The sequence below is a fragment of the Selaginella moellendorffii genome, unplaced genomic scaffold (genome assembly GCF_000143415.4).
Source record: "Selaginella moellendorffii unplaced genomic scaffold, v1.0 SELMOscaffold_43, whole genome shotgun sequence".
Taxonomy (NCBI): domain Eukaryota; kingdom Viridiplantae; phylum Streptophyta; class Lycopodiopsida; order Selaginellales; family Selaginellaceae; genus Selaginella; species Selaginella moellendorffii.
The window spans coordinates 1,449,815-1,472,737 of record NW_003314304.1 but is presented as its reverse complement, the minus strand read 5'-3'; the positions used below and the strand labels follow the sequence as shown (position 1 = coordinate 1,472,737).

General features: G+C 46.7%; 8 protein-coding genes and 1 long non-coding RNA gene across 15 annotated transcripts; 3 read left to right on the top strand and 6 right to left on the bottom strand.

Annotated features, from left to right (window-relative positions):
* Nucleotides 1-34: 34 nt before the first annotated feature.
* Nucleotides 35-4,880, bottom strand: LOC9646872. The gene is made up of 4 exons (XM_002979983.2): nucleotides 554-4,880; nucleotides 378-500; nucleotides 147-312; nucleotides 35-90 (listed from the first exon to the last, which is right to left on the bottom strand). The coding sequence occupies exons 1-2, from the start codon at nucleotides 4,848-4,850 to the stop codon at nucleotides 493-495; spliced, it is 4,305 nt and encodes a 1,434-aa protein (XP_002980029.1). The 5' UTR covers nucleotides 4,851-4,880; the 3' UTR covers nucleotides 35-90; nucleotides 147-312; nucleotides 378-492.
* Nucleotides 4,881-5,252: 372 nt separating this feature from the next.
* On the top strand, nucleotides 5,253-5,509 carry LOC112349811. The gene is made up of 3 exons (XR_002993533.1): nucleotides 5,253-5,308; nucleotides 5,362-5,409; nucleotides 5,467-5,509. It is a non-coding gene; the product is annotated as an uncharacterized LOC112349811 (long non-coding RNA).
* An 85-nt stretch (nucleotides 5,510-5,594) lies between these two features.
* On the bottom strand, nucleotides 5,595-7,195 carry LOC112349810 (protein PHOSPHATE STARVATION RESPONSE 1-like). The gene is made up of 7 exons (XM_024684915.1): nucleotides 6,729-7,195; nucleotides 6,503-6,671; nucleotides 6,357-6,433; nucleotides 6,264-6,303; nucleotides 6,155-6,197; nucleotides 6,029-6,080; nucleotides 5,595-5,970 (listed from the first exon to the last, which is right to left on the bottom strand). Exons 1-7 carry the CDS (start codon nucleotides 7,071-7,073, stop codon nucleotides 5,710-5,712), a joined length of 987 nt encoding a protein of 328 aa, XP_024540683.1. The 5' UTR covers nucleotides 7,074-7,195; the 3' UTR covers nucleotides 5,595-5,709.
* A 16-nt stretch (nucleotides 7,196-7,211) lies between these two features.
* LOC9646871 (RNA pseudouridine synthase 6, chloroplastic) lies at nucleotides 7,212-9,265 on the bottom strand. Of its 3 annotated transcripts, none has more exons than XM_024684913.1 (9): nucleotides 9,030-9,265; nucleotides 8,820-8,954; nucleotides 8,509-8,751; nucleotides 8,364-8,445; nucleotides 8,184-8,299; nucleotides 8,050-8,104; nucleotides 7,876-8,002; nucleotides 7,656-7,825; nucleotides 7,212-7,596 (listed from the first exon to the last, which is right to left on the bottom strand). In XM_024684913.1, exons 1-9 carry the CDS (start codon nucleotides 9,182-9,184, stop codon nucleotides 7,270-7,272), a joined length of 1,410 nt encoding a protein of 469 aa, XP_024540681.1. In that variant the 5' UTR covers nucleotides 9,185-9,265; the 3' UTR covers nucleotides 7,212-7,269. The 3 variants fall into 3 exon arrangements, with proteins under 3 accessions (XP_024540681.1, XP_024540679.1, XP_024540680.1); XM_024684911.1 differs by having other exon boundaries at nucleotides 7,876-7,987; nucleotides 9,030-9,246; XM_024684912.1 differs by having other exon boundaries at nucleotides 9,014-9,184.
* LOC112349809 (putative glucose-6-phosphate 1-epimerase) lies at nucleotides 9,247-10,920 on the bottom strand. The gene is made up of 10 exons (XM_024684914.1): nucleotides 10,763-10,920; nucleotides 10,534-10,641; nucleotides 10,356-10,469; nucleotides 10,243-10,294; nucleotides 10,051-10,188; nucleotides 9,892-9,990; nucleotides 9,741-9,838; nucleotides 9,571-9,678; nucleotides 9,423-9,504; nucleotides 9,247-9,353 (listed from the first exon to the last, which is right to left on the bottom strand). Exons 1-10 carry the CDS (start codon nucleotides 10,897-10,899, stop codon nucleotides 9,282-9,284), a joined length of 1,008 nt encoding a protein of 335 aa, XP_024540682.1. The 5' UTR covers nucleotides 10,900-10,920; the 3' UTR covers nucleotides 9,247-9,281.
* A 1,424-nt stretch (nucleotides 10,921-12,344) lies between these two features.
* LOC9647360 lies at nucleotides 12,345-14,598 on the bottom strand. Its single transcript, XM_002979981.2, has 3 exons — nucleotides 14,559-14,598; nucleotides 14,442-14,493; nucleotides 12,345-14,382 (listed from the first exon to the last, which is right to left on the bottom strand). The coding sequence occupies exon 3, from the start codon at nucleotides 14,342-14,344 to the stop codon at nucleotides 12,392-12,394; it is 1,953 nt and encodes a 650-aa protein (XP_002980027.1). The 5' UTR covers nucleotides 14,345-14,382; nucleotides 14,442-14,493; nucleotides 14,559-14,598; the 3' UTR covers nucleotides 12,345-12,391.
* A 736-nt stretch (nucleotides 14,599-15,334) lies between these two features.
* Nucleotides 15,335-20,592, top strand: LOC9647359 (PAP-specific phosphatase HAL2-like). Of its 5 annotated transcripts, none has more exons than XR_002993529.1 (12): nucleotides 15,335-15,531; nucleotides 15,622-15,753; nucleotides 15,827-16,069; nucleotides 16,127-16,208; nucleotides 16,261-16,376; nucleotides 16,438-16,492; nucleotides 16,560-16,671; nucleotides 16,741-16,910; nucleotides 16,969-17,593; nucleotides 17,685-17,845; nucleotides 17,905-18,102; nucleotides 18,203-18,471. XR_002993529.1 is itself a non-coding variant. In XM_024684910.1 (6 exons), the coding sequence occupies exons 3-6, from the start codon at nucleotides 18,533-18,535 to the stop codon at nucleotides 20,076-20,078; spliced, it is 1,359 nt and encodes a 452-aa protein (XP_024540678.1). In that variant the 5' UTR covers nucleotides 17,334-17,845; nucleotides 17,905-18,102; nucleotides 18,203-18,532; the 3' UTR covers nucleotides 20,079-20,592. The 5 variants fall into 5 exon arrangements, 1 of the variants encoding a protein (XP_024540678.1); XR_002993530.1 differs by having other exon boundaries at nucleotides 17,673-17,845; XR_002993528.1 differs by having other exon boundaries at nucleotides 16,969-17,845; nucleotides 18,203-18,469.
* On the top strand, nucleotides 17,801-18,421 carry LOC112349879. Its single transcript, XM_024685059.1, has 3 exons — nucleotides 17,801-17,845; nucleotides 17,905-18,102; nucleotides 18,203-18,421. The coding sequence occupies exons 1-3, from the start codon at nucleotides 17,801-17,803 to the stop codon at nucleotides 18,419-18,421; spliced, it is 462 nt and encodes a 153-aa protein (XP_024540827.1).
* LOC9647358 (mediator of RNA polymerase II transcription subunit 21) lies at nucleotides 20,407-21,659 on the bottom strand. Its single transcript, XM_024684917.1, has 5 exons — nucleotides 21,032-21,659; nucleotides 20,882-20,959; nucleotides 20,772-20,823; nucleotides 20,583-20,676; nucleotides 20,407-20,515 (listed from the first exon to the last, which is right to left on the bottom strand). Exons 1-4 carry the CDS (start codon nucleotides 21,299-21,301, stop codon nucleotides 20,600-20,602), a joined length of 477 nt encoding a protein of 158 aa, XP_024540685.1. The 5' UTR covers nucleotides 21,302-21,659; the 3' UTR covers nucleotides 20,407-20,515; nucleotides 20,583-20,599.
* Nucleotides 21,660-22,923: the final 1,264 nt, after the last annotated feature.

The following is a 22,923-nucleotide window of genomic DNA, read 5'->3' as shown; positions in this document are numbered from 1 at the left end:
AGCTATAACTATATAGATGACGTTTGATTTATCATTGCCTTGTCAAATAGCCTCAAAAATTAATATAATCAATGATTTATTTTAAATGCCCTAATAGTCTCTGTTAGATAAAATTAAAAATATAGATATGTTTCAATGTAAAATACCTTTGTAAATTCATATTGTTTTATCATCCAAGATTATGAGATAGATATTAAAATATTTGTCTTCTGATCACCTTTTTTTCCCAATTTTAGTTTTCATATCGAAATGTTGTTAATATGAAATCATTTAACTAGATTTTCCTTCACTTAGATTATTAAGCATTCAACACTGAAATAAACTTGGAACATTAGAATAAATATGAAGAATATTTTAGAGCAATAATATAAACTTACCTCATCAACTTCTGCTACAAAATATAACCCAATCATATTAAAGACATATAGTAATAACTATATAAAGCATATTTATTTACCTTCATTTTGCAAAACCACCTTATAAAAATATAGATTAATGATCTGCTTTAGAATAGTATTTGTTAGATAAAACAAAAAACTTAAATACTAAATACCTTTGCAAACCCATATTTTTCTTCCCTCTAGGATTATGGGATGAAGAGCAAAATATTTTTCCATGATTGTCTCCTGCTTTTCTTTTTTCTCAAATTTAGTTATCACTAGCTTAAATATTTCTTGCACATCTTCTGCTTTGGGATTTGTAGTTAGCTTGCTTTTGAGAAGACATGCATCCAAAAAGCTTATAAGGCTTCCCTTGATTTCATCCACCATTGCATTCATTATCTCTCCAACACCAACAAAATATCCTCCAACTTTGGCCCCAATAAATAATAGGATCAATGTATGTTTAAGTATTGGAGCAAATTTCTTGAGCCAATTTGGTGGGAGATCCAATTCAACACCTATAGAACTCTTCACTTGATGACCTTTAGTTCCCTGAGTATAAGTTCCTCTAGGCCATTCACACAAGTAGTGAAGTTTAACATGTGTTCCCAGTATTTTACTGTAATTTTTCCACCTATTATTCTCATCAAGAATATATGGATATTTTGGGCAATCTGTCTCCAATTTCAATAATACCTGCAAACATGTTGTATGGATTGTATTCACTTTCTCCATGGTACACTTGAGTTCATTCTTGAGCTTGTTAATGCTTACTTCAATGTCATCAAGTTTCATATCCACCTTATCAAAACGATTCTTAATATATCTAAAGATTGCATCAAGTTTTAAGTCTTCAACATTTGGAAACTCGATAACATCTGATGATGCCTTGGGAATTGTGACTTCTCCAACCTCCTTATAGTCCTTCAAGAGTTCATGAAGTTCAACAAACTTATTCACCACTTCATGTTTTTGCTCATTGGGCATCAATAACTTGGCCAAAGCATTCTCATCTGAGACCTTCAAATCACTAATCACATCCCAACTCTCTACTTCATGTGAATAATTCCAAGTGTGGGAGTAGTCTAAACCTCTTTCTCTTGCTTCATATTTGACTTGCTTTAGTGGACAAATAACTGCATCCCATGATTTTGGTTTACCTACCTTATTTAGTATCCTTTTCCACACATAACCACGCCTTATCACATTTTCTTCAATTTCCAAAAATGGGCAATCCTCCATGCATACCCCAATAATGCAATTTCTAATTTTTTCCATCCATCCTTCAGCTTCTTTTTCCAAATCTGGCCTTGGTGCATTCTCTACCTCTTTTGGGTAATAGATGATGACATCAACCCATTGCCTATCTTTCCAATTATCTGTGTCTCCCCCAACTCTCACAATTGTCTCGATAAGGTTTTCTTTCAAAGCCACCCATCCATTCCCAAGCCTGATACCTTGCTTGCTTAATTTGTGAAGTTTAACTTGGATCTTTGTGAAAATACTTGCAGGAAACAATTTCAAGTCCTTGTCTTTGCATTCAAACCTCCTGCCCCAGTAGTTGTGGTTTTTTTGAGTGTCAATTGGCACTGATGGCAATAATAAATATTCTGGAGGTGAATATTCTTCTTGCAATAGTGTTGGCATTATCAACTCTTTGGGCAAGTTATGCCAATTCCCATCCCATGTATCATCCCAAGGCAATATCACTCCCATCTCATGGAGCACTCCAAGAATGTACTCCACTATTTTGTCTTGGTTCCCACATTGTTGCTTCAACTGATGTTTAACTCTGTGTGTTTCCATTTGACTTTTGAGTTTGCTTGTCTCAGTATGTATGAAGAGTTGCACCACATCCTTGATAAACCATTGGACATCTAAGATGACAAATTGAGACACAATGTCGTCCTCTTCATGTCCCAAGCCAAAGTAAATTGCATCACCAGAATCATGTAGAAATTGCAAGACGAATTTGAGAACATTCTTGGAACTGCTGTGAGGCAAGAGGATTTTGCCAACTTTATCTAGGGGTATGACCTTCTTGTGACTTGGATCTTGTACCAATTTCCTCTTTGCTTTGAGACATTCCTGTGGTATTTGTTGCTGGGCTGACAGCAGTTCTTCCAAGCAACTCCCCAACATGGTTTTTATCCCCCTTAAATCTTTCACTTGAGTGGCCACCACCTCAAAACAAAGATCTGTCCCAAACTCAAGTACTTGCCCATAGCCTTTGTCGGAGATTATTGCAGAAACCACCTCCTTTGGGTCAAAGTCGGGTTCTGGAGTGAAAAAGTTCAAGGCAATCAAGACCCTGGGCTTCCTTTTGGGTGAGGCTGATTGATGTGAAGCGATGAACCTCAGCCAGTAAACCAAATTCTGCTTGAAAACCTCACAATTGTCATCCTCCACCTTGCATACGATCAAGAAGAGATCCTTCTCACTTCCTCTGAGAAAGTACTGGTGGAAAGCATGGAACTCTTCCTGTCCAGCCAGGTCGCAAATGAGCAGCTTTTGTTTGGTGGTCGCATAGACAAGTGGTTGCAGCTCAATGCCTGCTGTTGAAGCATGCCTTTGGAGACATGATGGAAACCAAGACACTCTGCGGCAGAGGTTTTTTTTTATTGTGGTCTTTCCAACCCTGCTAGCACCACACAAGAAGAGCTTTGCTGTTGACGGGTTGCCAAAGTCTTTGAATGCACTCTGCTGGAAGATTGCATTCCGCTCTAAAAGACCAGAACACCTCTGCTTGAAAGCTTCAGAAGCTTCGGAATCACTGCCTATATCAAGCTCTTCCACGAGGCTTTGGTAGTTTTCCTCCAGGGCAGCCAGAATTTGTCTTTTCTGTGCATCACTTCTAAGAAAAGGAGCCCTGAATCTGCGCACCTTGCATTTTGGATCCCCCAGCAACTGGCAAAGCTCTTCCAGCTTTTCAATTTCTTCCTGACGTATTTCCAAGTCTTCAATGCTGCTTCCCAAAAGGCACCTCCATGGCAGTTCCGAGTGACATGACAAAGCTTTCAGAGACTTGCAGCTGGTGATAGCTTTCCAAAAGAGCTCCCCATTCGTGATTTTGCACCTCCATATACCCAAATGCTCCAGTTGGCTCTTCTCTATGCCCTTGGCAATCTCCAACGGTAACTCTCTTCCCGAGATACCACTTATTTCCAAATGGCGCAGCTTACAATGTGGGCTTGAGAGAGCTGACCACAGACTGCTGTCACAGACCATTCCTCCTCCCTCGTTGGGACAATCAAGTTCAAGGTTGAGCTTGATCAGCTTGCAATTGGGATTTTGTAGCGCTTTGCCCAACCATCCACCACCATCACCTGGATAAAGAGTAACGCTGAGTTCCTCCAAGCCACACTTAGCGCTGCTCAGGGCCTCACCCAGGCCCGTTGCATTGCTCAGGTCCTCACTCTGTCTTCGGCAATCTAAAACTGACAGGCTGGTGCCCTCCTGAAGAGCCTTGCATACCCATGGCAACACTGCAGCATCACTTTCCTCATCTAGGTGTAGTCTTCGGAGCGAACAGTTTGGACAAGTGAGTGCCTTGAAGAGTGCTTCACCTGCCCCCTCTGGAAACGATGCCCTCAGTTCTACTAGCTTATTGCAAATGCCATTCTGAAATGCCTGTTCCCACCCTTCCTTGGCAATGCCCTCATCCAGAACGATGGCTAACTCTTCCACCTTGCACTCCTGACTTGCCAGATCCCTACTCAATTTCCCAAATCCTTCCACTGTCATCCTGTTCGCCAGCAATTCGAGACGTTTCAAGTTGTTTCCTGCTTTCCTAAGGACGAGAGTCTCTGGGTTCCGAACATTGCGCAAGAAGAGGTATGTCAAGCAGTCGAGCTGAGCAAAGGCCAACTCAAGCTCCTGAGGTGGTGTGAGGATGTCTTTGCCTTCCCAATAGAAACCTAGCCCTTTGAAGACTTTGAATTCCTCTGTCATCATCAGCTTTGCAAACCTCTGCACCTCAATCTGGCCAATATCCTGTCCCTGCTGAGGAGGAGCAATGCCCTCTGCCACCCTTTGCATTCGATCACTGGGAATGCCCAACCTACAAGCGACCCTGGCAGCGAAGTGGATGAATCTGATGTCGAGCTGTGGTACCAAAGCGGCCTTGAGAATGTCAATGTGAGCAGCAGCAGCAGCAGCAGCAGCAGACGAACTGCCATCACCAGGAGCATCTCCCACATCCAGAGCCCTGTCTAAACAGGGCGGATTTGAAATGCACCAGTTGAGCACACCAATCAGATCCTCCTCTGTGCCTCCAAAACTCTCGACGGTAGCACTCACCTGATCAACAAACTCACCTTTGGATGAGTCAAGCGCCTCCAGCCTCGAGATCTGCCCACAAAAAAAATGAATCGCATTGAAGTGCCGCTTGTTGTCCCGCTTCGCTGCGAGAGCCTCCTTGATCTCCTTGACAGAGGCACAGCAGATCTCTCGTCGCTCCTCCTCCATGGAAGTTTGCCCTGGATCGAAGGGGCAGTGGAGAGCATGAACCTTGCCAGCAGTGCATATGCCAGCGGTAATGTAAGAGTTAATTTAGGAATTAAACGGAAAGGACAAGACCATAAACAAACATAAAATGATTCCATTTGGTGGATTTTATGACACGCCGAGGGAAGAAAGGTCGGCTGTTTCAGCAGTGTAAATGTTTAATATTGAATTTTTGACACAGGTACTTCAATGATCTTTAAGTGCTGGATTTAGACAATTGTAAGGTTTGTTTCTGTCCCTCATCGTTCTTCCTTGTTTTTTAACAACGAAACTGATTTTCTTTTGCAGTGGCAAAGCTTCCTGGCCTTCAGCTAGAACTGGTTTTCAGCTTGCTGTTTATTTAGATGAGATATTTGTGCGTGTTGTCCACAAGAGACGAGCCATCTTGTTTGGCGGTGTAGTTGATACTTATGATAAAGGTTTGAATGCATGTGTTGGTCATCAGAAAAACTAATGATTTTTGCCTGCACAGCGTTTTTATGAACGAGATGTATGCGTTCCAGATGGACAATCGCAGATGGTTTGTATCTCATCGATTTTTATGAGATAAAAATGATCTAAACACCATCGCTCGCAGGTATCCTTTGGAGCTTCGCAAGCCAAAGAGCCTAAAGATTAAGGTACGGCAATCCGAGATTGTGTAGTGGTCAAGTGTGCATCCAAAGCAGAAGAGCGTACCAAACCTTCCAAAGAGCGCAGCAAGAGTGATCTCTGAAAGTTATAGCTGAAAATTAAATGAATAGATTACAGTTATTCTCGGAGGCATGGTGTCCTTTTCTAGAGGCAATGCCATTGACACGAAACCGCTAGTATACAATCTCTATCTCTCGTCGTCAATGGTGATAGAATTTTGCCTTTGCTCCTCCGAAATCTTGGATTTCTTGGAGGCCGGTTCAAGGCACTCGGCGTCTGACGAGACGCTAGCTGCAGCCTCGGTTACTGTCGACTGCGGCGCTGCTGGAGCAGCCTCCTCTGGCTCCTTCTTGCACTGCTGGTTCACCTCAACCTTTTGCTGGAACTCAAACATGTTCTTCAAGTTCTTCGCTTGTGCTTCAATTTGGAGCTGTAATTGTCGTTGTAGCTGGAGAAAGAACAGGACCCGGAGTTTTGCACTGGAAAGAAGAAAGGGAAAACGTTACCTCCAGCTGTGCGTGTAGTTGCTTCTGTACTTCTATTTGCACCCTCAGTGCCCTGCCATAGCAAGCAACAGAGAAAGAAATAAGGAACAAGTACTAAAAAGAAAGAAACTTCCTCCAAGAGCTTACGCGTCAAAGTTTGGAGCAGTGTTTCTCTTCTTCTCTGGTTTTGCTGAAACACAAGCACAAACACGGGTTTAGTCATAGCATGAACTATTCATGTCCGGACGAAAGCTACCTTCGCCATAATTTGGAATGTCCTTTACGAGGCGATACTTCTGCAAACAAAAGCTTGAAGCTTTGGAATGAAAGCTCAATGCACAAAACACACCTGGAGGTGGCTTTTGACATGGAGAATGTTTATCCCCTGCACGTCCATGACTGTCAAGATAGCCTTTGGCGTCGCTTCTATCATCAAAGAAAAGAAAAAACACATCAGAGAATGGATGGATGGATGGATGTATCAAAAGGACTTACTTTCAGCGCCACCGAGCTTGCTCACAGCATCCACAAACCGCTCGTGTAGCTCCGGAGTCCATCTCAAACGCTGCTTGAGCATCGGTGAGGTGGTCAAGGCAGCAGTGCCAGCGGACGTCGATGGCTGGCTCGCAAATCCAAGAGCGTTTGGCGGCATGTCACTAGCCTCCTACACAGAACAAAGCTCTCGATCGATCACAAACAAGAGAAAACAAGGAGCTCATACCTGTGGCAGGCCACCATTCTGGCTGGGAAAGCCATTCCAGCAAGTGGCAATGATGTCGTCCTCTGGAACAAGCTCCGCCTCCGCCCAAGTCGGCCGCTCCGAGCCAAGTGGAAAATTCTCGCCCGGATTGGAAGAATCGTCCGGGAAGCTTAGCAAGGCCTCCAATTCGGCCTCTTGCTTGAGGGCGGAGAGGTGCTGGGAATTCAAAGGCAGCGACGCGGGGAGATTACCCGCGTAGGGCTCGGCCGGAATCGTCATCGGCGGCGCGAAATAGCTGGATGGAGCAGCTCTGGAAGAATTCGCGTAGGCTCCCGCGAGATGATGAGATTGCGGGAATGCATCCATAGCTCTGCGTCGAATTTCCGGTACCTTTTCTCTCGGCGCGCTACCCCGCCATCGCCATCGCCATCGCCTCCTCCCTCTAAACCCTAAAGGGAGCTAAAAAAGCTCCAATTGTCCACTGGCGCGAATCGACGGCCCAGATTCCATCAAATCGACGGATTCATATTCTACCATACAGTTAATTACCGTGGCAAAAGTTTTACGTAGCTCTCCACCAAGGACTGCTTGCGTGGAAACTAAAGTTACTTTGTGAGCTTTCTCGATCAATCGGTTCTTCGTCCACCAGGAGGATATCGATGGTTGTGTCGCCAATCCACGAAATGGACGATGCCTGGAGGCCGATCGCTAGCTTGGGAGCGCTGGATCCATGGTGAAGGATCCATCTCTCTTCTCGCTCTTCGCTCCACTGGCCATCGTCTCGAAGAACCGGATCGATCGCACGGTTTTGCCGACGAGCAATCGCAGCTGGGATGTAAATCGTGTCGCCGAGAATGGGAGCTCCTAGAGCAGCGAATTGAGCTCGAACCTGAGAGTTAAAAAGCTTGGTATGTATGTCGGAGAAGAAAAGAGAGAGCTGTATAGAACCTGGTGTGTTTTCCCGGTGAGAAGTTTTACTTCGCATTCGTAAGCGTGACCATCGTGCTCCAACTCGCAATTGCTGACACCATTCTCGCGTAGTCGTGCCTCCGACGGCCATTCTACTTGGTGGCATTGCAAGACTTCCATCGAGCACAAGTGCCATCCTTGGCGTTTGTCTGCAAAGGTGATTACTTAGTAGCAGTCCCTGGCATGGTTACTACGATACCTTGACTTAAAAGATGAGGAGCGAAATGATCCGGTCGCATGTAATGGCTCACGATTCCTAGCGGAACTGGGGAAGCCGCCAGAACAAGGTACCGTTTGTCCACCTTTCTAGTCTGTTTTTTTCCAATCTGTTAAGCTCGGAATTGAGAAAAGATAAAAGTTTTCAATCTCAGACCCGTAGCAGCCGATTGAAGTTCGAGACGAAATCCTTATCCTTGGCAAGAACGACACTACGCCAGCAGGACAAAAAAAAAACTTTTTGAGAAGAGAAAGCAATGAACTAAATAAGTTTGCAAAGCAAACCTTTACCATCCTTCAGTGCAGTTGTCAATCTGGTGCGTAACGAGCAGAGGAAACGCCATGCCAAGTGCTCGAGATGCAAAAGTGACACACGATTCCTCCAGATTATCAACACTGCCTCCAACCTGAACGAAATCATAGATTTTTCTTTCACGAATCCATTCTAGATGAGAAAAAAAAATCACATACCGACACACCAGCTGGTTTGTCCAAGACCACAAAGAGATCATTCTCGGCCAGGATCCTGGATTTCCAGTCCACTTCATAGCATCTAACCACAAAGAAGACACGAGTATAAACAAGAGAGAAAAAGCAACCAGCCAGAGTTTCTTGCCTGGGAAAACGCCGGGGATGGACGTGTACTCGCATGTAAGAGCCAGCCTCAACTTCTTCGTGCTTACTCACGATTCTTCGAGCCTTTTGTGATTCCTGGACCGACATTCCTTTCACGCGAGGCAAATCCATAGCCAGAGCTCTCTTGTAAAACTCCATATGCTCCTTTGGAGCGGTCTCGGGCGGCTCGGAGCATCGCAGCGCATGGTAGACAGCTCCAAACTCGATCAAATCATTCACATATCTACACAAACGCGAGAAAAGAATAAAGTTACTCACGCAATGATACGAAGAACAATGCTTGCTACTCACAGAGATGGCAGTGACAAAGCCTGGCAAAGGTAATCCACCACATTCCCATTCTTTTCCACGAAGAGATGCTCGATGCGCACTGGGAGATCATCGCCAGGGCAAGGGAGGAGGCGATCGTAGCAGTAGCTCTCTGGCCTGCTCCAGAAAGAGATCGATTTCAGCTATCGTTGCGCTGCCATGATGCAAAAACTCACATCGATCGATCCATACCTCGCCTTGGCGACACGGACGCGCTGCTTCTTCCAGATGAGATCGTGGCGCCGCTTCTTGAGCGGCACATCGCACAGATCCCTGGCGCGCGCGCGCAAACCTAAAAAATGGAAGCGCCATAGCGCACAAGACGAATCTATTGAGAAGAATGCCATCTCTTTTAAAAGAGCCCATAGAAAACTAAGTCCAAAGTATACACCACCAAGAACATCGATGATTCGGAAAAAAAATTCTTCGAATTTACAAACCTCTCTACTCGCTACAAACTCTCAAGAATTGCTCCGCTGCCCACGCTTCTCCAGGTTGCAACACCACCTTATCAAGCTAGACACACACGAATTCCAGAATTCCAGAGCGAAAGAAATGGATGAATCGAATCGAGCAAAAACTTACTTTGGCATTCTCGACGCAGACGAAGTTCAAGTAGGATTCCTTCAAAGTCAGGTATGGATTCCAGAGCACTGCGTCCGTCCACCTGAAGTTTGCGAGATTTGAGAGGCCAAGCTCAAGAAAAAAAAAAAGGGACTCGTAAGTTACGTACCCTTTGTTTCTGATCGAGATGGTATTGCCGAGGCCGTTTTCCAGTATCACTTCTCTCGGGGCATTCAAGTACATACAATCGTAGAATCCTGAAAACGTTATTTCGTCCCTGGAGAAGAAAACATCTTAGAGAAGTGATCAAAAACGAAAAGAATAAAGCGATATCACTACCTCTTCTCGACACCGGGTGTTGGATTCTTGGGATCGGGGTCTTTGTTCAGAGTTTTACATCCTTTCAAACCTTTGATACACACATCACCAATGGCTGCCTGGAAGTTAAACTTAGTCCTCCACAAGCCAAGCAAGTAGGATAGAAGCTTACGTGAAAGTAGTTGTGGAGAGCTGTGGTGAACGAGAACTCTTTGTTGTCGACATTTTTTACATGAATGTGTGTTTTGAGAGCTTCTGGCTCTAGTGTGACCTGAAAAGAAAGCGGGAGATCATAAGTCCCAATGCTCTAGATCAGTGGAGAAAAAGACACCTTATACTCGATTTTGAAGTCGCAGTCCCACATGTTGCGGCTGTAATCGGAGGGCTCGAGCTCCAGAGTAACGGAGGGACAGCCGGAATAGTTTTCAGTCGTCGACAATGTCCATGGAACATTTCTCGCGAAACCATGCTGTTATCGAAACGATCCATAGATAAGCGAAGTGTAAGAAAAGCATGCACACACCTGTTGCATAACACCTGGTCCAAACTGAGGAAAACAATGAGGGATCCCACCACTACAAAAGAAAAAATTCGCAAGTCATCAATCACTGCTCGAGAAGCTTGAAAACTCGTCACCTGATTGGCTTCGTTCCATCAAAGACCGCATCTGGCCTCACGAAGAGCAGCTCGTCTCCAGAAACAGTTCTCCACGAGGTGATACACGCGCCAAAAAGATAAATCTCTGCAGTGCTGGAAGAAGAAAAAAAACGAAAAAGTTGTAGAAAAAAATCCAAACGCGAGGAAAAATCACTACCTTCCTTCAGAGCTACACAGCACTACCTTCGGAAGATCGCCCAGACCACTCTCAACCTCAATGCCTTTGATTCCAAAGTGTTTGTTCATGCTTTCCACTTCCGAAAATCTAGACAAACAAAAAGGCACGCGGTCATCGGAGCTGAAAATGCAAATCTTTTCGCTGGAGCGAAAAGCAAGCCAAATCCCCAGCCACATTCTCGCGATGCGACCTCTAGAGCGAATCTTACTTGGATCGCGCAACCAGCGCATTGGCACGGCGCGCTCTCGCCGCCGATGGCACCGCAAGCGCTCTCCGCTGCCATCGATCGCCAAACCCTAGCGGGCGTAGCGCCGGCGCCGAGCACTTCGGGGCCACCCCAGCCATCGTCCTCCTCTCCAGAGTAGGGCATCTCAAGTCAAATTTCAAAGCATATTCTTCAAACATCCCTAAGCTCTAAGTGTTTCAAATGATCTTCCAATGTTTCATTGAAGATTAAAACATTATCAATTATAAGAATAAAGGATAAATTTCAACGAAGGAACTTTGCAGCAACACTTTTTGCTTCTCCAAACATGTGTGCTGCTTTTAAACAATGGATTGCCCCCATGCACGTCTCATAGTCTGGGTTATCCACCAGCAGAAACGAGAGTAGAAGACTCATAGGCACAAAACACTTATCCTTGCGCATAACTCTGAAGGGTGTGAAGAATTCCTTACAACATAAAGGATAGACCCGGTAATCACCTGATGCAACCAAGCTCTCAAAAAACTGTTGTATGTGTGATTTTTCATATCTGATCCTCAGACTCTTCATAACAATTGCAGCCTTTTCATCGTAATTTCCAAATTCCATGAGCAGCGCAACAGCATCAGGCACCCGGTGAGACGCCACTAATTCAAACACACATTCTGTGACATCCAAGTCGTCAACTTCCATGGCATTCGTTCGCTTTACTTCCTTCACCACCTTCATTGCATTGTCAAAACTCCCTTTGCAGCAATGCTTTAGCACTAACCTGTAGCACTTTGGTGTTGCTGCAACCTCACATTCATCCGCCATTGCAAGAAACAGATGAAACGACTGGGATGGAGCAGATGTTATCAACTTGTCATACAGCTCAACTGAAGGCTTGTACCCAAAAGACTTCATTTGCTGCAGTGCTTTTGTAGCCTTTTCTGTCGAAGAAGATGCCATCTCTATGATGATCTTCCCGTAGATAGTCTCCTCCGAAGTAGAATCGCCAGCCTCCACTATTAAACTCGTAGCCCTAGCCATCTGTGAGGCATCCTCTCCCACTAACCGGGCTGCAAATCTGATTGCGTTCAGCTTCAAGCCTTTTGACCGTGCCTCTCTCACAAAAGCAAGAGCCTCATCACAGCTTTTACACATGTTTAGCATGTAGTCATATAACCTTGTTGCCCCAGCCTCATCGCCTCTCATGAAAAAATCAATCTCGCCTCTCACCTCCGAGAACAAATCAAACGCCATCTCTCGTGATAAATTCCACTCCGTTCTTGCTCTCTCAAACAACCTAAGGTTGCGTTTGTACCCAAGGGCCTTCATTTGCTTTAGCACGTCCCTTGCGTCCCTTGCATACGTAGCAGAAACATCCTTCGGCAAGCTAAACAGCACCATCTCAAACGTTTGAGAATCACATCTTTTGTTGAGATTTACCAAAGCTGTCCTAAACCATCCGGATTTCACCAACTGTTGTACCACTTCCTGGCGATAATATCCCTCTGTAGCTCTGTCAATTTTAAGGAGATCCTCAGGCGCCAGATACTCCATCACCAATAACAAAGCCATCTTCATAGTAGGGTAAATAATCTCTACTATCAAAAGTTTATAAAAGTTTATTTATAATCTTAAGCAATGCTATGGAAAAGTTTCTTGGCGATCCAACTGCTTTGCCTCTGCCTCTAAGCCCAGCTCCACAAAGGACATGAGGAAATAGACGTAGAGGAGCGCTCCAACCAAGAGCAGCCCCACGAATGAGCACACCATCCAAAACACGATCCACTTTGGAGTGATCTGGATGCTCGAAGTGGTCGTCACCAGGAAGTAGATCTCGTTGGACCTCTGAAGAACAGTCCCCGAGGTGGCCAACTCGGGCTCCGTCTGGATATCTCCGATGCTCTTGTAGAGAGCAAACATACTCCACATTGCAGCTGTGCAAATCACCACTCCCCGGATCCCTGTTCGAAAGAAGTGCATCCCAATCCTCCGCTTCACCCAGTCCTTGAAGTCCGCGGCCCAGTCGAGCACCATGTCTTCCACGTCCTGGAGCTTCTTGCTCAGCATCCCGGCGACGGTGAGGAGCAGTGCCAGCAGCGTCGTCACAATCTCGATCGAGACGTCCGACCTCTTGGACGAGCCTTTCTTCCACTCCCGCTCTCCAACCCGTTTCACGTCCGCCACTCGAGCAAAGGCTTGGAGGTTCTTGAGCAGCAGCTCCGCTTCTTGCTTGGTCTTCACCTCGTCCAGCCCCAGCAGGCAAGTCTCGCGATCGATCTGGCCACGCTCGATCCCGCAGTGCACGTCGTCCGTGACTTCCACTGGCACTTTGGCTTCCAGAGTGTCTAGAATCGCTCCCTCGAGGATCCGCTGCTGGTACTTCTCGAAGACGCTGGCGCTCTTCTTAATCGCCTCGAGAACAACTTCGCCTGGTCTCGAGCAGAAGCTCAAGAGAGCAGCGCCGTCTTGAGCACCCGGCTTGGTTTCCCGCTGCTGCAGCCACCCGTGGACACAGTCATCCACACGCTTCTGTGCCTCGAGCTTCTCCGACACGTTGAAAGTCACGTTGATCCCCAAGTGTAGATCCCACCGGGAGCTGTACGAGAAGTAGACGATCGAGACGAGGACATCGGCTATTCTCGGTTCTCCCCAGAAAGAGTTGCTATCCTCGCAGCGGCTGGAGTTGAGCTTCACGCGCAGATCTTCGTCCGAAGTCGAGCTGCCGGTGATGTTTAGTCCCACGAAGCAAACCGAGCCATTGCAGGCACACTGGTGGCTCGGGAACGCAAGGTACGAGATGATGTCCGGCGTGTAGACGATCGGTGTGGACTTCTTGCATGGCTTGCCGGAGTAAATGTACTGCCAGTAGCGTCCCTTGTCGACCCGGTCGTTGATCATCAGGCACTGGCTTGTTCTCGCGTTCCCAGCAAAGTTGCTCAGGTAGCTTCCATGCTTGGCATAAGGATTTCTCTCCTGGTACGGGTTGGCCGAGGCTCTTCGAAACGGGACCGCGGACATGAGCAGTGCAAACTCGCCTTCTTTTCCAGTCCAGACGATTGGAGTCGTCCACAGGCAAGAATTCTGCAGAGGATCGGTGGTGGTGAAGCAGATTCGGACACTCATCCCCCAGTTGATGACCATAGTCCATATCCAGCTGCTGCTTTTCCGAGCTATGACCCCTCCCAAAACGTGTGGATCCGGCGAGTTGTAGAAGAAGCTGGTGTTGTGCCGTGTCATATTCCCGGCAACTCGCCATACACTCGCTCGCTGGTAACCGAGAGTAGCACGCTCGATCGGAAGGTCTTTGAAAGCAGATGGTAGCGAGGTGCTGGCGATCCATTTGTAGAACGGGTCATAAGTGGTCGCAAAGAAGTTTGTTTCCCAGCAAGTAGAGCCTTCTTCCTGGATCAGATCGCTGTAAAACTCTGGCGCGAGGCTCTGAGCTCCAAAGAAGCGTATTTTGCCGAAAATCATCACGGCTACTGCTGCACAGAGCGCGCCGACCATCACGAGAGCCGCCACTATTTTATCCTTTCGTGACAGCCACGTCCGAAGATTTGTTGCTTGCCTTTTCATGTTGTCATTGGAAGCCATCTTCGAGTAGCGGTGTTGATCGCCTGAGGGTCAATAAGCTAGGGACAAAAGGAGAAATATGAGGACAAGACAAAAGCAAGTGAGAAACTAGTCTTACTTTGTGAGAAGCCTCGAGAAGTGAGAGTTTTCTGGCTGGTTCAGAGTGTACACTGCAAAACAGATGCGAGAAGGAAAGTGAGATCGAGAGTTCTGTAAGAGATGAGTTTTATAGCACCTTAGGAAGAACCACTGCAGCAAGGGAGCATTATTGCTAGTCATCTTCGAAAACGTGGCTATAGCTCCCTTGCATGGAAACCATAGCTGTATAAAACTCTAGCTTTGAGAACCACAGAGATGCAAAGTACCTGTAGCATTTTGGAAAATCATGGCAGTAAGATCATCCAGGGCCGCGAAGCTTACTTCTTTTAAGAAATTAACGACAAGGGCCATGTCGCCTTCGAATTTCCACTCACGAGTGAGTACCTGGGACATTTTTTGACAATCCATCCAGCCTATGGATGAAGGGACCTTCTACACTGGAGACCTGGCATCCACTACCAAACCATCAATGTCAGGTATTGATCATCCAAGAGAAGAGAACACCAAAAACTCGCCTGGAATTGTTCCACAAGAGCCAGAACCAGGATTGTAGGCGAGTTCCTGACTTCCTGTTCATAGAGGCACCAAGCCAGGGGTTTTTTCTTATAGCAATGCGCTTACCTCTCTAGAAAGCTCCATGAGACAAGCCACGAAAATGTATGCCCTCCATTTGATGATGCTAGTCGCAAGAAACATGGGAGGATTTTGTAGCGCGCCTTGATAATCCAAACCACGAGCCTGCGCTGCCAAATCGATCATCTTTTCCCTCCTGCGAAGAGATCATCTAGAGTAAGAACCCTAGAACACGAAAGCGGGAAAATGAAAACCCCGATACTGCCAGGATTCGAACCCACGAAATCTAATACTCAGTAAATTTTTAATTCTGGCATATTCGCAAGATATGCGCTAGGGTTTTTGGAGAGGTTTATGGCCGCGGCATTGCTGCGCCGAGCTCGTCCCTTTGCTTCGCCGCTCTCGCAATGCCACTCCCAGCAGCAATCTCGCGGCCTCAAGTATCATCTCAAGCCCTCCGCGCAGAAGATCGCGGACGAAGAGGCCGCCTCCATTGCGACGATCTTGACGACTCCAGGAGTAACATCTGCGGATAGGTTTGCTACATTTCCTTCTGCTGTTCACACGACGCGTAGCACATATTTTCTCTAGGTAAAGCTTTCAAATTTTCCTCTTTGTTCTTCCAGGCCGGGCACTGGATATAAGCGCTTGCTTCCTTGCCCTTCTACACAACTTGGCCCACGAATCGAGCATCTCTTGGTCAAGAAAAAAGGAACCGTGCTGAGTATCGTCAGCGAAGTTCTCAAGCTTCCATCAGAGTAAGCATCGAAAACTTTCCCGGTTTGTTTCTTCGAAAGGAACTTGGCTTGAAAGCTTGGGTGGTTTGCGTAGATATGTGGCCGATTTGATGTCCTTTGGCGCTGTCCATCACGCATTGCGCTGTCCCAAGCCTCCGCTCAACCTCACTCCTCAGCAAGTCCAGCTCTTCAAGAAAGCTTCGCCGAAGAAATGGCCGGTTCTTGACAGAGTTTCTTTGGTGGAAGCACGAAAGCCTGAAAGGGTGACGGATCCAAATCACTATGCCGAGCCCGGATCGTACATTCGTGTCCACGTCCATCCCAAGCGGTTCCCGAGGTTCCATCAGAGTTGTTCTACTGAGTTGTCAGAGTTTTCTTTCTCCCGTTTTTCCAGATGCTATGAAGTTGACTGGAGATCAAGGATCATTGCCAACGAAGAGTCTTTTGTGGTGCTAAACAAGCCAGCGGGTGTGTCGGTACGTTTGTTCTCGAGTTTTTATCAGCCGTGCTCATGCTTTTGATGCACAGGTCGGTGGAAGCGTGGATAACGTCGAGGAGATTTGCTCGACTTTTGCTACACGAGCCTTGAATCTTGAGCAGCCGCTTGTGACGACGCATCAGCTGGACAATTGCACGGAAGGCTGGTAATTTTTTTCGACAGTGATACCATTTGTCCTGATATTCTTGTGTGCTTTCTTCCTCAAGCCTGCTACTCGCAAAGAACAATGAGTTTGCCTCACGCTTCCACAGGCTTCTCAAGGTCGGCTTTATAAAACTCGCAGTAGCTAAAGCAAGGCACTAACTTCGAAAAGCTATGCATTCATCAGGAAAATAAAGTGGAGAAGTTTTATCTGGCGCTGGCAGCAGCTCCAGTTCCTCTCGGAAAAACTGCTCACTACATGCGATCTGATAAGTACCCGCCGCGTATCATGAGCAACAGTAAGCAAAAAGTTCTCTTTTCTAGTCTTTGTCATGGCTTTGCTTTTCTCTAACTTTTATTCGCCGTAGACGAACGCTTGGGATGGCAGTTGTGCGTGATGCACGTCCTCGAATGCAAGCAGGTTCCGTGGCCATCAGAAGCCGCGCTGTCCGAGTATCAGGTACAGCCTTGCGGGTGGACAAAGTCCAAGTTTGCGTACGAATGTAGAGTGAAGCTGCTCACGGGTCTAACACATCAGGTGACAATAATATTTTTCGTGGTCATTGCTTACGTGTGAAACAATTTTTTTCCTCCAGCTCCGTGCACAATTTTCAGCTTTGGGATCTCCACTGATAGGGGATTCTCTCTACATGCCAGCAGCGGCAGCGCGGCTGGAAAACCCCGAGCTAGATCCATTTCTAGACACAAGGAAGAAGGAGATAGCCGATGAAGAAGCGGGGATTGAGAAATCTCCGGCCGAGTCCAAGCAGCTCGAGAAGAAGTGGATCTCTCTACATGGTTCTGAGCCGCTGCTGGGAATAGGCCTCCAGTCCTGTGAAATCGGCTGGAAAGACGAAGGAGAAGTGTTGAGGTTTCGAGCTGGGAAGCCATGGTGGAGAACCGAAGAACACCAGGAAGAAGCAGCTACAGTGCCTTGTGAAAGCTAGCTACTTTGGCACTTCTTACAGCTATAGGGGGTGTTTACCGGCAGGATCAACTCTCTGGAAGTCTAGCTCTTCGCAGATCATCTTTCCAGGCACAGGGATTTACCAGGGACAAGATTAGAGTGGTGATAGATAGCTCAACGCTGAGTAGAGATTCTGGGGCCGGGAAAAAAAAGGTAGAAGATATGGTGCTCTGAAACGGATCGGCTATAAAGAATCTCGAGCTCATCCGGAAGAACGTGGCATGTTTTGTCTGCCGAGTTTGATTTTGCTGGTGGTAAGTAAGTCGTTGGTAAGCAATGACTGGTAGCAGCTCTCAAATCATGTTGATTTAATCTTTCTCTTTCGCTCACCAGTTTTTCGTGTAGATTCTAGAAAGATTTGGCTAGTTCCCCACTTGTCTGGAGAAAGTCTCTACACTTGTGCTGTTTAAAGAAAGAGTTTTTCGCCTCGAGGAAGAACAGTATTTTCGCCTTTTGCAGTGATGGGCCTTTTTTCTCGGCTGCGACACAGGCATCATCACCACGAGGTATGATTGATCGTTTAAATAGAAATGCTGTTCCACGTTTCTAAGTTCTTGTTCTCCAGGAAGAAGAAGAATACTCAGCAGGAAAAGACCATGTTTCCAATGAGCAAGAGCTCATTGTCGAGCAGCAGGAGCAGCAGCAGCAGCATCAGGAGAGGAAGCCGGAGAATGAAATGCTGTTGCCACTGGAAGAGCCAATTGAGCCCCCAGAAAACATCCTCCCGATCAAGTGTCCGCATCCAGAGCCGTGCATCGTTCATGTAAGTTCTTCCTCTCTAAGTCTTGTTCTTGGCTTAGAACTTCCATCGACTGGATCGGAGAGAGCTCACAGCGATGGCCATTTTGCCTTTGTCGGTGTAGGATGGAAGGATCTGGAAGGAGCGAATCGCCGCAAAACGCTCGAGCAGCGTTGGAGCAAACACAAATGGAAGAACGCATCACTCTCGAGCTGGAAGCATGCGTCTAGAACTTCTTCCGCGCAACCATGTTGGTGTCCAGGCCGCGCACACTCCCGCATCGCCCACGGTGATAACTTCGTACAGCGCTCCAGAGAAAGCGTTAATAACGATGCTGGATTAATTACCATAGTGGGATTTTGGCTAGTGCTAAATAAACACGGGTTAATCCTAGGGCGGGTTTTACAGGGGTTTAGGGCTCTTGGGAGGAAATGTAGATCGTCCTGGGCGGGCGATGGAAGCGGGGGCGATCCTTCGAGCGCCTGGCGTGGATTTGAGCCGCCAGGGAGTCGATAGATCCACGGCGGCACTGCCTAACAGAGGTATGCTCGGAAATTTCGATTCTTTGCGCGAGATTTCAAGAAATGCGCGTGGCTGGAGTGTAGGATCTCTCGCGTGTCCCAGGGCGCGGAGCTGGCGACCGAGCGCTGTGTCGAGCGAGACTACTGGGAATATCGATTCCAGAGCGCAGCCACGGCCGCAATGCTTAGAACACAATCGCGATGGTAATGACAAGAAAATCACAAGGGGAGTTTATGCCCAAGAACTGGAAGTGGCTGCTCGAGCTGTGCAGCTGGGTTGTATGCTCGCGCAGCGTGTCCAGGAGAGAATTCTCCGGAAAGAAGAGAATGCCGGTTCCAAGGACGATAAATCGCTCGTGACAGTCGCAGGTAATCCATTGCGCGAAAAATTCTTCTCGTTTGAGCTCATTCTCTCTGGCTGTTCTTGCTTGTTCTAGACTGGGGAGTCCAAGCAGTCGTTAGCTGGGTGCTCTCCCAAGCTTTTGGAGAGGAGGTATCGATCATAGCCGAGGAAGACACGAAAGGCCTGAAAGGAATGAATGGAATCCAGACGCTCCAGCGGGTCGTAGCAGTGGTGAATGAGTGCCTGTCCCAAGCCTCGGTGGTCGGTCTCACTCCTCCATCGCGCAAGCTCGGGACGATCGAGGTGCTCCGAGCTATCAACAAAGGAAACTCGGAAGTTCGCTCCAGCAGGAGCTGGGTCTTGGATCCCGTGGATGGAACTCTTGGATTCGTGCGTGGGGATCAGTATGCCATTGCTCTGGGGATGATCGAAGATGGAAGAGTTGTCCTGGGAGTTCTCGGCTGCCCGAATTATCCGATGAGACCGCAGTGGCTGAACTATCATCAGAAGTACTACCGACTTGCCAGTAAGATCGCACCACCACCACCGGGAAAATGGCACAAAGGCTGTGTTCTTACCTCTGCAAAAGGAGCTGGACAGGCATGGATGGAGCCCCTGGTTTGGAACTCGGATGGCTCTTTCTTGCTGAATCCTCCCCGAGTGGTAGCAGTCTCTCCGGTGGATGATCCAGCGCAAGCTACTTTCTGCGAGCCTGTCGAGAAGGCCAACTCAAGCCATTCATTCACGGAAGGAGTTGCTGACAGCCTTGGCCTGAGGTACGCGAAAGTCTTTCTCTGCGAGCGGCAAAAACTAACTTTTGTCTCCCTGGCAGGAAACGTCCGTTACGGGTCTACAGTATGGCGAAGTATGCAGCAATTGCTCGTGGCGACGCGGAGATCTTCATGAAATTCGCAAGAGCGGGTTACAAGGAGAAGATCTGGGATCACGCTGCCGGAGTGTTGATAGTGGAGGAAGCCGGGGGAGTGGTAACTGACGCTGGCGGTCGGCCTCTAGATTTTTCAAAGGGACGGTATGTAGAAGGGCTGGACAGGGGGATCATCGTGAGCTGCGGGACGGGCCTACACAGGAGAATTATCTCAGCAGTGGACGCGAGCTGGAATTCGTCCAAGCTGTGACAGACAAGAAAGCGGTCTATGGAAACACGCGTCTTTAGATGATGAAGAAAATGGAAGAACACTTGGCCCTATGAGGAGAAGACACGCTGCCTTCGGAGGTTCGTGACAGAGATGCATAAGTTGTGTTTGTCCTCGAGGAATCGTCACTGATTTCTGGTTTCCAATGGAGGAGCAGGAAAACCATCAGCAGCAGCAGCAGCAGCAGCCGCGAAGGGGATCAAACGCTGTCAAAGCAGCCGTGGTCGAAGAAATTGCTCAAAGCGTAGTCTCGCTCTTCACGGCCGTTCAAGAGCTGGATTCCAAGAGCGAGGAGAGTGGTGGTAGTGGAGCCGCTAGCTCAAAATGCCAGGAGGAGGAGAGTCGGGCTCCAGGCCGCGAGAGCGAGAGCTCGAGATCAAACTGCCAGGAACAGAATGGAGCTGCAAAGAGCGATGTTCCTGGAGATCAGCGTGGTGTAAGTTAATTGTCAGGAGTTTCTGATGTGAATAGGAAAACTCTACTCACCTCCTCGAAAGCTTTTGTCATTGTAACTGCTTGAAACGAAGGCAGTCGTCCGCAGCTGTGTGGAAGAGCTCCCTCATTAGTTTGAGCTCTTCTTCTGTGTTTTTCAATCAAACACGCAGGAAAAAAAAAAAAAAGAAGACGAGGTTTTGTGTCTAGTTTGTTTAGCTGAGAGAAATATCAATAGTGAACCTGCAAGATCCAGCTCCAGCTGTAGCTCTTTCCCAATCTCCTCGTTTTCTGCCTGCTCAATAGGAGATCTTACTTTGTTTTTGCTATCAATGAAGAAAACAACAGAGTACCTGGAGCTCCGCAATTCGCTTGAGCTGTGCCTCTTCACCACCTTCAGCTATTGGCAAGGCAGCCACAAGCGCATCAAACTGAGAAAAAGCGCCAGCAAAGAAAAAAAAAATGAGCAAGAACGAAAGAAAAAAGAATCGAGAAATCCAAACCTGTTTTGCGGCCTGGACGAGAGTCGATGCCATTTCCGGGGCTTGTTCTTGCTGCTGTTGTGGCTGCTGTGATTGCTGTGCTTGCTGCTGCTGCTGCTGCTGCTGGCCGGGCAGAGGAGGCGCGCCAGGAGCTAGTGCCTGTGGATCCGGGTAGTTTTGCGAGAGGCGGACCGGCGCTGCATCGCGCTGCAAGGATCCGACGCTGTTGAAGGCGAGGAAGGCGATCTTGTTCACCTGGTCCTGGAGTTGCGTGATGATGTCCATGACCATGAGCCCTAACACTCAAGAACCCTAAAATGTCCATATATTAATCTCCATATTATCACCTTTAAGAACACAAGCTAATTATAATTAGGGATTGTGGAAAAGGGATAAAGGTGGCCATTTTCTGCATGCCACTTCTATAAAGATGGAATATTGGAAAGGAGTATACAAAGTAAGAATCATTTCTTTTCTCATCCACATTGCACCTAATGGATGTCATACAAATGCACACAAATGGATGTCATACAAAATCTAGCACTTTCATATTTCACCTTTTCTTTCAAGAGTGACAGCTTTCCCACAATCTTAGGTGTAACAAAGAGTAAGAGCATACATTGACTAGGGTTTGAGTGAGAGCTCTTTGTGTGTAGGTAACCATGTGTCTTATTCTTTTGTGTGTTATCTAGGCACAACATAGGCACTTGAAGAGCAAGAATAAGCATTGATCAAGTCATTGCACACCACAGTATAACTCTTGTTCTTTTGTGTTTTGGTGTGTTGTGCTATCCTTGTATGACATGGGCATATTTTGAGTTGACTTACATCAGATTGTTGGTTGGGCTTTTTATTTCTTACTCAGATACATTGAAGTAAGTAGAGTTATTATACTATAATGCCTTCATGTGAGGAAGTGCAATGCAAGGAGATGAAGGATATGCCTTCATATGAAGAAGTGTAATGCAAAAAATGATGGAAGAGTCTTCATGTAAAATGGTAATAAAAGATCACCAATGAAAAAGCTCCACATGAAATGGTGGAAGCTCCAACCACATGATATAATATGGAGGCTCTAATAGTAGAGGTGGAAGCCAAATCAGACTGATGGACACAAGCTTGAGCAATATATGGCAACACATAAAAATGGGGATGCATGTTTGTTTGTCTACATCCATATGAGAGTTGTGGCTTCTTCCCGTGGGCCATATAACCTCGTGACATCACACACATCATACAACCTAGGGTGGAAGCTTGTATTTTTGCGTTGATTATGACTTATTTGCATGGAGAGATACTCTTCACTAGTGAAAACCTTGTTTATATTTCTAATGTTAATATATAAATCATAATTTTACCCCTTAAAGGCATTTGTTGTTACTTGCTAATAGCACTATAAGTGGATGGCAAAACACCCATGCAAGAAAAAAAAACCTTGGCTAACAATCTGATGTAGTGCTCTGATTGCAAATCCATACTAAATGCAATAAAAACGCCCATATAGCACAGGAATTAAAACAACAGCCTACTTGCAAAGAGATCTCACTCATGGATTTTTGTTCACAACAAAATCTAACAAAGGGAATCTTGTCATATTATAATTCAATTATAAACCACACATTTATACAGTGCTTAAACCTGAGATGATGATGATGATGATGATGATGTGGCATCAAAGTGGCAAGATGAACATGCATGCTCATACATAAAAAAAATATTCTCAAATGATTTCATAAGTTTACACACACCCGTGCCTTTTACAGAAATCTTTTTCATACTTTTACCTGAAAAGACATGTGTTTCACCAATCCTGCTGTACCTGTACCTGGTGCCATATGGTGTTAACTGCTAACAACAAATTAATTGCCATAGATCACCCAAATATATCATCCAATATACACCATAAACTCAAA